The 15,072-nt window shown below is 35.1% G+C and overlaps 1 protein-coding gene across 1 annotated transcript; it reads left to right on the top strand.

Moving 5' to 3' along the window:
* Window positions 1–1,819: 1,819 nt before the first annotated feature.
* Window positions 1,820–9,771, top strand: LOC138307846 (inactive pancreatic lipase-related protein 1-like). The gene is made up of 8 exons (XM_069248750.1): window positions 1,820–2,225; window positions 3,596–3,824; window positions 4,395–4,514; window positions 4,939–5,064; window positions 5,802–6,035; window positions 7,490–7,604; window positions 8,092–8,277; window positions 9,523–9,771. The coding sequence occupies exons 1-8, from the start codon at window positions 1,884–1,886 to the stop codon at window positions 9,596–9,598; spliced, it is 1,428 nt and encodes a 475-aa protein (XP_069104851.1). The 5' UTR covers window positions 1,820–1,883; the 3' UTR covers window positions 9,599–9,771.
* The last annotated feature ends 5,301 nt before the right edge of the window (window positions 9,772–15,072 follow it).

Below are 15,072 nucleotides of genomic sequence, written 5' to 3'. Positions count from 1 at the left end.
GCGTTTTTCGAGTACTAGCAGCTAGCTACAGTTGGCAGTAGACTAAAGGTTACACCCTTGTGCACACGGAGTGCACTACGTTTAGACGTTCGTGGTTTGCTCCATACGTTGAGTGATACTAGCATTCCTTCATTTTTGCTTTTTGTCTGATGTTATTGCATTGAGTGGATGCGATGTTTTAGGTAGTCCCCTGTTCAGAGGTATATTATCTTGTTACAATGATGTCTTTCACATCTTTCTTCTTTAAATTCACGATGTCGGCACTTATCAGCCAGTTCCATTTTTTTCTGGAATGCTATCAAACAGTATTTGTTGGTCTTTATCTTTATAACGTTATTTGTATAGATAGGTATTTTTTTTCTACTTTCTCCATTCCCCCTCTACTACATGTAGTTTGTCCTCTGTTTCTACGTTATCGGTTGTAGTTCTTTTCTTTTTCTTTTTGAAAAAAAAACCATGAACATATTATTTTACACACACGGCAGATCCAGGTTTTTTCTATCCGTCTCAGCCGATTAGAGGAGTTCGTACATTCCTTATGGGCTTTATATTCGTGCATCTTAACAATTCCATAAGTCACAAACCTCACATTATGTGGCCATATCACCGTCTTTTATTTAGGACAATATATTAATCCTCACTCTGTCTTCATTTTTTGAACATTCAATGTACCATCGATTTCAAAACCTCTACTGAGGTCCGATGATGTTGAAACGGTGATGAAATGCCTTAGTGACAGCACTTTGTGTAGTTGTGTAGGATGATTTTGAAAGGATACTATCGCTCTTTCAAACAATACATTATAAAATAACTATTTTGTAAAGACCCGCTAGAAATAGAATTTTGTAGACGGTAAAACAAGGTGTGTTCATGGAATCTTTTATAGATTTTTGTTATGTCTTCCAGCTTGTGATACCGTTATTTCCAACCTTAATCTACTTTACAGTGGTACTCACTTAAGCGCGCTGCATTAAGCAGTGCATTTCACGACTCATAAAATGAAAACAGTCGAATTAGTCGTTAAACATGTTTACTTTAAAGTTAAACATATTTCATTTTTGTCACAATCTCTTAAAGGGACAATTCAATCTAAGACAACATTAAAATTTGTACATATATCGGGGAAAAAACCGGTTCTAATGGAAATTAGATCAGTCGGTTTTACTGTGATATGCTCGAAAAGCCCATGGTGGTGAAATGTGTGTGAAACTTTCAAACTCGCTCGCTGTCCGCCATTACACATTGTGGTCGAACATCTTGTATGCCGAACCCTGTCCCTTACTCGTAGAGTAATGCAACTTTTGTCTAGAACTGCTCAAATCGCTGTGACAGTAGTGGTTTACCTTATTAGATGAATTGTCTTGCCTAAGAATCATTTTATTACCTCCTCAGTGGTTATGTAGTTCATTTGTTTAACGTGCGTGACTTTGGCTCGGGAATGGGTATAGAGTACATACTGTTCCTGCTTAATCGTATTGATCAACGATTTGTAGTTACAACGGTATCAATTAAAATACTTAAAAATAACGTGGAATTTGTCAATATATTGAGTTAAATGCTTCATAAGAAATGTAGAACAATACATTTATGCCATATTTTGCTTCTTGGTTATGTAAAAGAATTAGCCTGAGTGAATCGTCCCTTTAACGAAAACAAAAAGAAAAAAATGTCGGCTACCAAAATAAAGAGCCCAGTACAACAATACCGACAATGACAATGATAAGAAACCAAATTCTGTGAAAACAGGTCGAGACAAGTGAACTAGACTGATAAAAATATGACCTCGAATGACAGATATGTTCTATATAAAGTTGAAACCGGTGTATGTTGACAGTGGCGGTCAGATATCGTCGGTGCGTTCGTAAAGACAGTCGTGTTTAGAAATGTTGGCGTTTGCACTTCTTTGTCTTGCGGTGTTCGTGACTGGGGAGCACTCCCAGACGCGTAACACCGAATGCCTTGAAGAATTCGGATGCTTCAGCTCCCACGGGCTGGTTCCCGTCCCCCAGGATCCCGACAGGGTCAACACGCATATGAGGATCTTTACACGCGCTCATTCTCATACCTCCATCGTCAATTTTGACGTAGATCATTATTCGAGTCAGGTGGGCCAGTTCGCTTCGGCCTTTGATGCGTCCAAAGAGACCAAAGTCATCATTCACGGTTATCTCAACTCGGGTTCGGATGATTGGGTTGTTCAGATGACAAGCGAACTGTTGAAGAAGGTAAGATATTTGTAGTCATTATAACTGCTCTAAGGCACCTTCTGTCGAAGACCCATTTCGTCCTTTTATCTAGTATAAGCCCATTGGGATACAAATACTTAAGGATTAATTTAAAGGCCCACCTAGCATAAATGATATTCATCATTTGAACAATAATTGGTATTTACTCGTGTATATATATGTCTAATTAACACAAAAAATATATATAAAAATAATTTATTTTGCCTTAAGTGCATGCGCAATCAGTACTTTATTCCATATAGGATATAGTGCCACAGAATTTTTTCGGGATGCAATTAATTATTTTTCATATTTTTAACTTGAAGTAAAATTAGAAGCTGAAACTTTTCATTGGTGGTAATGGTGTAAAGTAAGTAACTTTTGTACCTGAAGAAAAATACTAAATCGTCTGCTCATGTTTTTGACAGTGAAAAAATACCATTTGTCAGCGGTGGAGCATATACTTAAGGATTAATTTAAAGGCCCACTATCTTTCCGAAACCAAAATTTGAAGTTTCATAAAAAAATAACAATAACAGAGGCGATGATAAGTATAGTATAAACGGTAAGCTAATAACTTTTGAGACTCTGCAAAAATATCAATCTCGTTTTACATTGCCATTTTAAAAATTGAAAGCAGTTTCAGAAAGTTAGTGGGCCTTTAAATAGATATTTTATGTTATGAGATACAACACAAAAATCTGCGTGTACTCTAAATAAACTTCGAAGCAATTTATGATGAAAGCACACTCTTATTTTTGTTTTTGTTTTTTTTTCCTCCATAATAATATGAAAATATATTCAAATCAACCCTTATTAACTTAATCAAAAATTAAAAATTTCGAATTCATTTTAGGACTTTTCGGTTTTCTATGAAATGATAACGCCGTTATCTCAGCCAATCGACGTTAAAATCGGCGACACCATTTTTACTTTATGAGTTGATAAAATACATTTTCAAACCAATGAAATGCGCGTTACAAGCAAAATTTAATTATCCTGGAGCATTGTTTTTTCTTCCGTATGTGAGCAACTTTTTGCGAGCGATTATTTCCACCGATTTCAGGGATGTGTGGAAATTCGAAAAAAGGAATAGTCGGGAAAATGTTTCTATTATGTACAGATAAGGAAGAACTTTGATAGCTAAATTGTGAAATGTAATCATGCGGTAAAATAATTACCCGGTAGGCATACATGCGCGAAATAGGTGAACTCGACAATAAGTGTCTTTACAGTTTAACGACAACAGCAAAAATTCAAAAACAAAAAATAAACGTCAGGTTTCAAACTTAGCGTGATGATTAAACTATACTTTTTTTCAACATTTTGTTAAAATTTACGTCAATGACAAGGGTCTTGTTCTATTTTAGGGCGATTTCAACGTAATTGTCGTAGACTGGCAGGGAGGAAGCAAACAATCATACGGACACGCCGTGGGTAACACTTACCTAGTCGGCGCGGAAGTTGCCAAGGTGCTAACATATCTCCATGCCAATCGGTCCCTTGACTACGATAAAGTTCACATTATCGGCCATAGTCTTGGAGCACAAGTAGCTGGCCACATCGGGTATCGCGTCAATGGCATTGCTCGTATTTCCGGTAAGTTGTAATTGTTATTAAAATCTGCAAAGTTCAATATAAACAATAATGATTGCGAGGTCATTTCAATAAGTGTTTTTCTTCTGTAAGGCTTTCTTTGCCATGAATAGTAGGCCGTATAAGTAAGGTATGACTCTGTGTTATGATGCAAAAGTCCCTTTGGCATGAACGTACGATTATTTTCGGATTCCATGATCACAAATGAAAGTGTTCAAGTTAAGTGAACAAGCTAATTCCTGGGTACACACATGAGTTTGGGTGTATGTATGATGTCCATTCTAATCCGTCTCTTCCCTTACCGATCTCAAATGGAGGCATGGCAATTTAATGTCTTAAATACGTATACATGTCTAATTTTGCGGAGTTTAGAACAAAACTAAAAATACAATGTAATACTAAAACTAAAAAGTGTTGATAACAAGTCAAAATGTCTATTCTTCTGAATCAAAATCTTCATCACATACAACACATGTCGTAATGAACATCCACTTGTTTTATGTCCAATGTATGACCCAAAGCCATCATGAAATTATTATTTCATATATTCTTGAACTGATATCGTTTGTATAGGTTTGGATCCGGCGGAGCCTGACTTCAAGGGCCAGCCCACCGATCGGAGACTAGATTCCTCAGACGCCAAGTTTGTCGATATCATCCATACTGATGCTTCACAATTCATTGGTGTTGCTGGTAGGTTGTATTGTACAAGAGCAAACTGTAAAGGAAATCTAGCGTTGTAACATATCGGGGTCTGTGATTTCATCACACATTCATTATTATTTAAGGACAATTTTGAAAAGTTTTTGTTAAAATTTAGGAAACCGAACAGTTGCAAAATTGAAACCTATTCTGATTTAATTAAATTATATATTCATATTTTTTATTTGAACTTCTTTTCAAAATACAGGAGTCTGACCAACATTTCCACATATTATTGCTTTTGACTACCTATTCCCATAGTGACAGTTTTTTTTTAACTTTTGACAATATGCATTGCATCAAAGTTGATCGTTGCAGTTGTGATAAAATGATTATGAAGACTAGCCTATTTGAATACTTGTACATACGTGTTAAAGTGTTACTAATGAATGTTTCCATGGTAACTGTTGTCAAGGTTACGGTATGAAGGACGCGATTGGACACATTGACTTCTATCCTAATGGCGGACAGCACCAGCCCGGATGTAACGAAAAACCACTCACCAGTGCTATTTCTAACATTCTACACGGGTCGATATCTGGTAAGTTGGATAAACATTTTGAAAAAAGACCGCCCCTCCCCCCAAAAAACTTATCTTAAATGCAGATATTTATTAAGGAGTACCGCTGCGTTACAGATAATGTAGTCTTGTATTTCCGTATTTATGTTCATAATGGTCTAAATAATATGACCATTGTATAATGAATATTTTTCAGTTTATATGTATATAATATGAGTAATGTTGATTATGGGTTTTTTTTCGTGCCAAATGAAAATAATGTATAGATTTGAAGACAAACTAAATAAGAGATTCTCATTGAATTTTGCATTAGACTTTACGCTTCAACACTCAACAATTTTCCTTATTTGTTTTTGTGACCATCATCAAAACTGAGGTAGATATCGGAAATATTTGTCTGTAATCTTGGTTAAATACGGGTGCGATATCCCGTTTCTCCCACCGCTACATGCTAATAACGCAACTTTAAAGCGCAAATTCCCTCCATTTTGTCTTTAGAAATACTTTGAGACCTCCAGTTCAACATTTCGCCGGGGTTGATATTTTCGCGATTTCGCGGGTCATCGCCTAGGTCGCGCAATTGTGAACCATGGAATATTAAGAATCGGCTGAATTATGTATACACCCAAACCAAATCGTAAAATTTTGATTCGCTAAACTTTAATTTTCTAGTTTGGGAAAATTTTAATCCGCAAACAATAATATGCAATCCAAAATCACTGCATCACCAGTTTATGATATCTTCTTGTCTTATACAGGGGCTGCCAGTTCTTTGTCCTGCAGCCACTCCAGGGCCATACAACTGTACATAGAATCCATCAACTCCCCGTGTAAATTCTACGGCCACTCCTGCTCCTCTTCTACGCAGTTCGACAATGGCGCCTGTCTAAGTTGTCCTTCCGGCGGATGTCCGGTTATGGGTTACGATTCTGACCAGACCAGCCAAAGAGGGTCATTTTATCTAAGTACTTCCGGTGCTTCACCCTTCTGTGGTAAGTCATAACAGTGAACACTTGTATGAGCTCAGAGCAAAAATCGCCATTGTAGTATCTTTGGTGAACAATTGACATCAACAATGTTGTTTTTGTAATCATATCATTAGTTTAATCTTTGTAACCATTTGACATCAATAGTGTAATTTCTGTAAACATTTGACATCAATAGTGCAATTTCTGTAAACATTTGACATCAATAGTGTAATTTTTGTAAACCTTTGACATCAATAGTGTAATTATTGTAAACCTTTGACATCAATAGTGCAAATTTCCGTAAACATTTGACATCAATAGTGCATTTCCGTAAACATTTGACATCAATAGTGTAATTTCTGTAAACATTTGACATCAATAGTGCAATTTCTGTAAACATTTGACATCAATAGTGCAATTTCCGTAAACATTTGACATCAATAGTGCAGTTTCCGTAAACATTTGACATCAATAGTGTAATTTCTGTAAACATTTGACATCAATAGTGCAATTTCTGTAAACATTTTACATCAATAGTGTAATTTCTGTAAACATTTGACATCAATAGTGTAATTTCTGTAACCATTTGACATCATTAGTGTAATCTTTGTAACCATTTGGCATCAATAGTGCAATTTCTGTAAACATTTGACATCAATAGTGCAATTTCTGTAAACATTTGACATCAATAGTGTAATTTCTGTAAACATTTGACATCAATAGTGTAATTTTTGTAAACCTTTGACATCAATAGTGTAATTTTGACACAATATAACATTTTGTGATATACAAATGTATAAGACATAATTTGAACATTTAATGTGATATCTAATTTGGCGTGTACCAAGCTAGTTTGTCTGAAACAGTTTTTGTCCAGTAGTAAATGTATTATATACGTTTGACTGAAAGACATTGAAATATTGGAAACAGCTTTCCAATGATAACGATTGAATATCTATGACAACACTAAACAAAGGCTGTTATCAAACGACGGTGACTTAAAAGATAAATAATATCCGTCTTCCTTCAATGACAGGGATATCAGCATTTTCATTATTGTAGGATATTTTTGTTAACTTTTTCATAAAACAGGTTAGAAAATATAATGTTTCATCCGTTGGGAGTAAGAAGAGATACTTTAAACCAAATGTTTTTCGCGTGCAATTTGCTTTCGCGAATTTCGAATTATGTGAAAATTTGTCATCGAATTAAGATCTCATTGAATTGATAGGAATAACCCGTTCAATTTTTTGCGATTGTGAATTGTTGCGGACTTTTTTGAAACAGAGATCTCGAAATTTACTCGCCGCGAATGAAAATTGGTTTACAGTATACCAGGTCTCGAGGAAAAAACTACAACTAAATCATCTCTTATCCCTCGCGATATTTACCATTAATCCTCTCCAAGTCGATGAAATGTTACTAGGTCTCGCTCAATGTGACGGATCCTCTGTGTATAAAGATTGTACTTTTTCTAGCCCACGAGTATTACGTTGAGATCCACGTTTCCTCTCACTCTGGAACGTCCTACGGCGAATTGTTAGTGACACTGATTGGTGACAACGGAAGATCTGAAGAAATCAAGTTTTCTCCGTATGTATAAACTGAAATGATTTTGTTATAGTTGTTGCACAAATGAAGAATAGCGAGGGGAATTGAATTGGAATTATCGAGTAATGAATAACCTTCATTATTGTTGAAGTTTTTTGCATTCCTTCACAACCATTCCTGACTAAATGTTGATATCATAAACTTCGTAAAGAACATTAAGTAAATTCAGAAATAATAATCATGAAACAATTTCACATTATATCATTTTACAATGAGACTCATTGATGTACCACATGATACCCGATAACATTTGTGCAGGACTAGTTTATCCATTGAAGATGGAACGTAACGCCTTAATGTTCCCGCTGAAATGACGTTAGCGCGGGATATATTCTCTAAGCATCATTCCATCACCAGAAGAAACAATAGTCCCGTACACACGTTATCACGTTGCAGGTGAAATAATCACATTTTATGTTAACTCATAGCTTTACGCAAGTAAATGTAATCCATTTATGTGTGTATTGAGGCGGAACGAATACTACCGTTCTGGTACAGTGGAGAAACACGTGATTGGTACAAACATGGATCTAGGCCAGGTGACGTCACTGCGCGTGAAATATGACGAACCTAACAGGGACCCACACACACATCATACGACACATTCTATCAGACTGCACAGCGTCATCGTTCAGTCTACAGAAACAAGTCAACAGTGAGTAACCAAGTTATTGTTTTATATAAAACAAGCTGATCTTTATAGTCCAGTGATCTTTATAGTCCAGTGGTCTTTATAGTCCAGTGGTCATATAGTCCAGTGGTCTTTATAGTCCAGTGGTCTTATAGTCCAGTGGTCATATAGTCCAGTGGTCATATAGTCCAGCGTCATAGGTCATATAGACCAGTGGTCTTCATAATCCAGTGATCTTTATAGTCCAGTGGTCATATAGTCCAGTGGTCTTCATAATCCAGTGATCTTTATAGTCCAGTGGTCATATAGACCAGTGGTCTTCATAATCCAGTGGTCTTTATAGTCCAGTGGTCTTTATAATCCAGTGGTCTTTATAGTCCAGTGGTCATATAGTCCAGTTGTCTTTATAATATAATCCAGTGTTCTTTATAATCCAGTGTCCTTTATAGTCCAGTGGTCTTTATAGTCCAGTGGTCTTTATAGTCCAGTGGTCTTTATAGTCCAGTGGTCTTTATAGTCCAGTGGTCTTTATAGTCCAGTGGTCATATAGTCCAGTGGTCATATAGTCCAGTGGTCTTTATAGTCCAGTGGTCTTTATAGTCCAGTGATCTTTATAGTCCAGTGATCTTTATAGTCCAGTGATCTTTATAGTCCAGTGGTCTTTATAGTCCAGTGGTCTTTATAGTCCAGTGGTCTTTATAGTCCAGTGGTCTTTATAGTCCAGTGGTCATATAGTCCAGTGGTCTTCATTGTCCAGTGGTCTTCATAGTCCAGTAATCTTTATACACAGGTTGAACGTGATAGTTGCACATTACTCAAAATGATCCTATATTTCAATACTCTCTATGTTTTATCTAGTGACCATGTTGTTTGGTATTTTCTGTAAAAGTTTTGAATGATATTCCTTAAATAAAATATATAAAATAGACTATTATGTGATATCCTATTGTTTAATATATGCAACATTTATACATGTATATAGATATCTATGTTTTTCAAGTTTCTAACTTCCTTTCTCTTCATAATCTAAGTTTTATAGAAGGAATCTCTTAAATGCTCTTAAATTCCTTGCAATAATCAAATCGGATCAATGTGATACTGGAAACTCATAAAATAAAAATGATGAAAAATGCATAATAGTTTGGTATTTCAATATTGATGAAGGAAGTTTTTAATGTAAATCAGTATTTCTGAACAGGTTCGAAAAAAAGCTAAATGATAAGTGGACATTGCTATTTTATTGAAGAAGTACTATTTTTTTAAAACTAGGGTGAAATTTTGTGGACACGAGCATGGCATCCACTCAGACGGAACTATAACACTGTCCTCTCATTGGGGTTGTTAGGGACCGAACATGTGACGTGAGGTCAGCGGCTTTAGAACTAGGCAAAAATGACGTCATATTGCCTAGAAGTGTCGAATACGTATGTCTAAATAAAAATCTTATTTCTTTTATTGGAAATAAATTGTTATAGGATTTCATAAGGTTTTGTGATCAATAAATTGATTAAAGATAAATTGATTTCTGTTACAATTGCTGTTATGTGGGTATGAAATTAGATACAATTAGGGACTTTTGTCTTAGTGAATATGATGTTACGTGAACTGGAAAAAGAGGCGTGTGTTTTCATTTTTGTGATTTAAGGTTAATTTGCGAATATAGAGAAATTAAAACGCACGGAAATATTAGCAACTATATTTGACTACCACAGTTATTCTTTCAATTTTATTCTTGGAAGTTTTAATTTCCCGATAATTTTATTTTGTGATTTAGAGAATTTTTACTACGCCTTTAATCCATACTGTTTCGCGGCCATGTCCGCGAAATTGGATGACCTGTGAAAATAAATTAGTTTACAGTAACTTCCATCGAGAAAAGAATTTCATAATAAAATTTAATCATTTTTATCTTTTATCAATGTTCAAAGTACTATTAGTAAAATTTTATAGCCATCCGGTGATAATTATGTACTGATGTATTGATACACATATTTTATTTGAGTCTCAATTTTTGTATTTTCTTTGAATAAAAGATGTAATATGCATATCGCGACCACTCTGGCAGAAAGGAATTTATTCATATTTAAGTGTTGATGTCGACATTGAATCCCAATAAAGGTTGACGATTTGCATTTAAAAGTAATATCCAGGTCATAAAAACAGCACGCCACGAAATTTGTAGATGAGTGTCAGGAATGTCAGATAAAAGGCAAAGATATTATTACTATTTAAAAAAAAGCCGTCCTTGCATGACCATAGCTGTTAATAGGACGTTAAAATATTCAAAATATTCAAACTATTTAAAAAGTAATTATCGCTTCTTTCTCGAGTTCGTTTTCCTACGCATTACGAATTTCACCTATATTAACATCCTAAACACTCCAGTGGTGACTATCATTGACGTATATCCATCCCTGAACTATCTAATAGTAAAATTGGAGAAATAAACAAACCATGTTGGCGCGTGTTAAGTTAATCAAAATGCGGAAGTAAATTTCAAAAATATGTTGTTTAATCAAAATGCGGAAGTAAATTTCAAAAATATGTTGATCATTGTAAGACGTTTATGGTTGCTTTCTTGTGCGCCATCTTCGATATTCTAGGGGTTACTATCTTGCATTTTATCTACCCCTGAGATATTTCATTGCAGAATTGATGACTCTGTGTAAGACAACTGATAAACATATAGTTTGGTATTTTAATGTATAACAAAAAGCACCAAATAATGATGCATTGTATGGGTTTATGTTGGGCGTCACTTGCTCTGTAGTCTTCAAATGAAGTCTCTACAGGCCTGTGACTGGTCATTTTTTCGCTCGTTACTTTTATTAAATTATCTAAATTGAGAACATAATAAAACAAAGAACGGATTTATTATATAAGTAAAGTAATATTGTACGATTTGTACATTGTTATGCTATTCTGTATCTTTCAAGACACCTAGAATGGCTACGATTGTTGATATGAATGCCATATATTAAGGCGATTAAAATGATGTTTCTAACTACCGTCACAAATAAACTGCAGCGATACATGTATATAAATGGGGGGAAAAATCATATTTACGAAGTATTCTTACAATATCAGATATGAAGCCAAGCTGACAAGGATTATTCAAAAGGTACAAAGAAGTCCCTATGATCATGTAAACAGTGGCTGTTTTCTTTTTACATGAATTGCTTCAAGTGTTGAGATTATATTCATATACATGGTATATCCGGTAAACAACTTGTCAAGATGACAGTAAATAACAACATTCTATCTTCGACAATGATCCGTGCAATAAACACGATGATGCAGCAGTTCTATCAAAACTGTATAATAAGAGGAGATTTTTAAGCTTGAAAACGTGTTAGTGACAAATTCAACAAAACTACAAATGTGTGCACTGTCTGGACCCAAATAATCGATGAAAAGTTAGTCGATAATTGTTTACGATTTATGAGTCGAAGTCCAGATGAACGTTTTAAAATGGTCCCTTTTAAAAACTTCGACTCGTCGAGATTTTACTGTACATTAGTCTTTCAAACAGCGGGTCAAATGTGTTGAGTTTATATCAAAAAAGCGAATGTGGGCAAATCATAAAATTTAAATGACCCCAGAGTTTTTTGTCGGGTTCTTTTTCATCACATATAAGATCACTCTCAGAGTCTTTTCAAATTGACTATCAAATTATCACTTAAATTCTCTTAACGACGACTAACCAATTTGCAGGAGCTGTCAGCATTTTTTTCCCTTTGTTTTTGGTAGCTAGTTTGTCTAAAGAGCAAACAACATATCTTCATATATATATGCATCGTGTGACGAAATGTCGTTTTCAGATACACCTATAGGTGGAGAAAATAAATTTGACTTGAATCGTGTGGTAGTTATTTTATTTGCTTTCCTGGCTGGCCTCTGTTTACTCGAAACAATGGAGAATTAAGAAACTGAAAGTTTGTGTTTGGATTTGTGGGTGTTTGTATTTGTGGGTGTTTGTATTTTTTATTCTGTATTGGAAAATCAACTATAAATGGTCATATTATATATTTAGGCTATTATGTATTCACAACGGATGATTTGTAATAAAAAGAGGCCCTATTGGTTGTTATGCTAAGTAATTTTGAGATGACCCCTGCTAGAGTTTATATTCACAGCTCATTCGCACATGCGCTTAGTTGATGGAAATATCTACTACGGCGTCTCGAGACGACAGTCGGTTGCCATCATCATTGCTACAGTTGAAATGTTATGAAATCAACGGCGTGAATATGATTTATGTTGCAATGCAACATGTGGTGTTTATAGCTTCTGCTTCTGTTCATTCAGTTATATGATAATGCTGGTATATGCAAACTGGTGTGTGTCGAAGTTGTTTTGCACATTTTCATGTATTGGTTTATTATCGTTGTGTTAGTATTTGATTTTGAATTTAATTTGACCACAGTCTATGCAATTTCACACCACTTAAAACATTAAGACCAGATATTTGAAACATACAGTCGAAGAAAACCTCTATTGTACACGATCTGATGCTGTTATGAAAGGATATTCAGTTAAATTGGCCAGTACATTTCCGAAATTTTTTTTTAGCTCACTGGTCCAGGGTGAGCTTATGCCTTACCGTGGCGTCCGTCGTCCATCCGTCCGTCAGCAATTTACAAAATCGACTTCTTCTTCATAACCGTTAGTCGGAAATTTCACAAAATTTGGCTGGTAGCATCCCTTTGAGGTACTGTCTGAAAATTGTACAAATTGCCAGGCCTGAGGGGCGGTGTCGAAAGGGGTCAATTTGGCTATTTCCATATAAACAACTTCTTCTCTGAAACATGGACTCATAATGCAATGGTAGCATTCTTATAGGGTAGGGATTCAAAATTGTAAAAATGATGGGGCTGAATCCCCGAGGGGCGGGGCCAGAAGTGCTTAATTAGGCTATTTCCATATAAACGACTTCTTCTCGGAAACTAAGCTTGATAAATCAATATACAGCATTTGTAGCATTCATATGTGGTCGGGATTAAAAATTGTTCAAATGACAGGACCAACCCCACGGAGGTCAGAGGGGTGGTGCCAAAAGTGTCAATTTGGCTATTTCTAAATAAACGACTTTTCTTGAAACTAAGCATGTGATTGCTCTCATTTTGCAGTTGTAGCACCCATATGGGGTGGGAATCAAAAATTGTACATACGGCGGGCTGACCCTCCCGGGCGCCAAAAGTGTCAATTTGGTGATTTCCATGTAAACAACCTCTCAGAATAACTCATATTCATATGGTTGTGATACCATCATTATATGGTGAGCATTGAATATTAAATAAATTATGGGGTCAATTTTGCAATTTTAAAAAAGGAATTTTAAATCAATGCAAATAATGTAGATGCTAATTCCCGGAGATAAAATTTCGCGAATTGAAAGAATGGAAATTGTAATCAATATCAATGATGTAAATGCTAAATCCCTAAATATACTGAAAATAGAAATTATCAAAAGCTATAAATATTTCAAAAACAAGTTCATGAGGATTAAAATTGAATGAAAATTCCTATTAAGGATGTATTCTTCTGTGGTTTCAGTCCCGTTGAAGTCTCGTTTCGACATAGATCAAAAACGTTATGAGATTTTCAAATACGATTTATCAATATATGTAGCATGTGGTCTGTAGCAAATTTTGTCAAAAAATTACATTTCTATTCTTAGTAGATTTGTTTACACATCGATTTTAAGAAATTGCCCATTTGGCGGCCATTTTGAAGAGCCACCGTTTCCCCATTTTTTACTTAAATTGTTTTTACTTAAATCATCATCGCGTCAGCATTTTCAGCCATATCGAGTTAATTTTTGCTGTAAATCTTCACTGGGTTCATGTTAATTAAAATATTGAACATTAATGTGTGAAATGATACACTTTTGTCACTTTATTTCTATATCTAATGGTAATTTGAGCACTTTTATTATTTAGTCAAAAATATTGAAAAATAACAAATATTTAAATGGGGCAAAAAAGTAAGCACACGGACCCCCCATTCTTCTGCCTGATTTAGAAAGAACAACCCTTTCCCTATATTTACACTTGCTAGGCTTGGTCACTATACGCTAATACTAGCCGATTTTGTTTACCATAACTGCATGGTAACATTGAACTTTGAACTTGCGTATGAAAATGTTCTGTGCAACGTAAAAGGACTACTTTTTTTTTTAAAGAAACACATGGCTTTGTTTACATTTTGACGCAACATTACGTGTATATTGTTGTTTTTCATAGAATTTTGGAAAAATGTAAACAATATATACATGTTTTATTTTTATATATGATTCAAACAATTTTTAAATTAACAATTGTATAAAGAAACGGAAAAATATCCCAACCGGGGCGACGTGGTTTCATTTTTGTTAAAAATGATGGGTGTCAAATGTAAACATTCTCTCTGTGCCTATGTTCGTCCTACGATCGAGTCTTTGGGGTGGACGGGCGTGAGACCCTCTGATAGAGGTCAGTTATAAACATATCCTCTTGTCTTTGTTCTTTGAGAATTTAATCATGTGTATTATGAAACATGCACCGCTAATAATCCGCCTAATAATCCACGTGTTGACAGTTACGCGTCACCACAAATACATTGTATCCATCGAACACACGTGAATTTGTTACATCTATCGATGGCGATATGGATCTAAGCGTAGATTATATAATCACAAGGCTACCAAGGATGTAATTTCGTCAAGTCAGACGACATCTCAAACACATTGAGCTACTTGAAAATCGGTGTTTTGACAACTTCGGCAAACTCCGGTGTGTAAGCATGCGTCAGCTTCGCCTCGCTGCACAATAACGGTCA

Source organism: Argopecten irradians, chromosome 14 (assembly GCF_041381155.1).
Source record: "Argopecten irradians isolate NY chromosome 14, Ai_NY, whole genome shotgun sequence".
Taxonomy (NCBI): Eukaryota; Metazoa; Mollusca; class Bivalvia; order Pectinida; family Pectinidae; genus Argopecten; species Argopecten irradians.
Note: the sequence above shows the minus strand (reverse complement) of the source record. Positions and strands in the feature narration are given on the sequence as shown.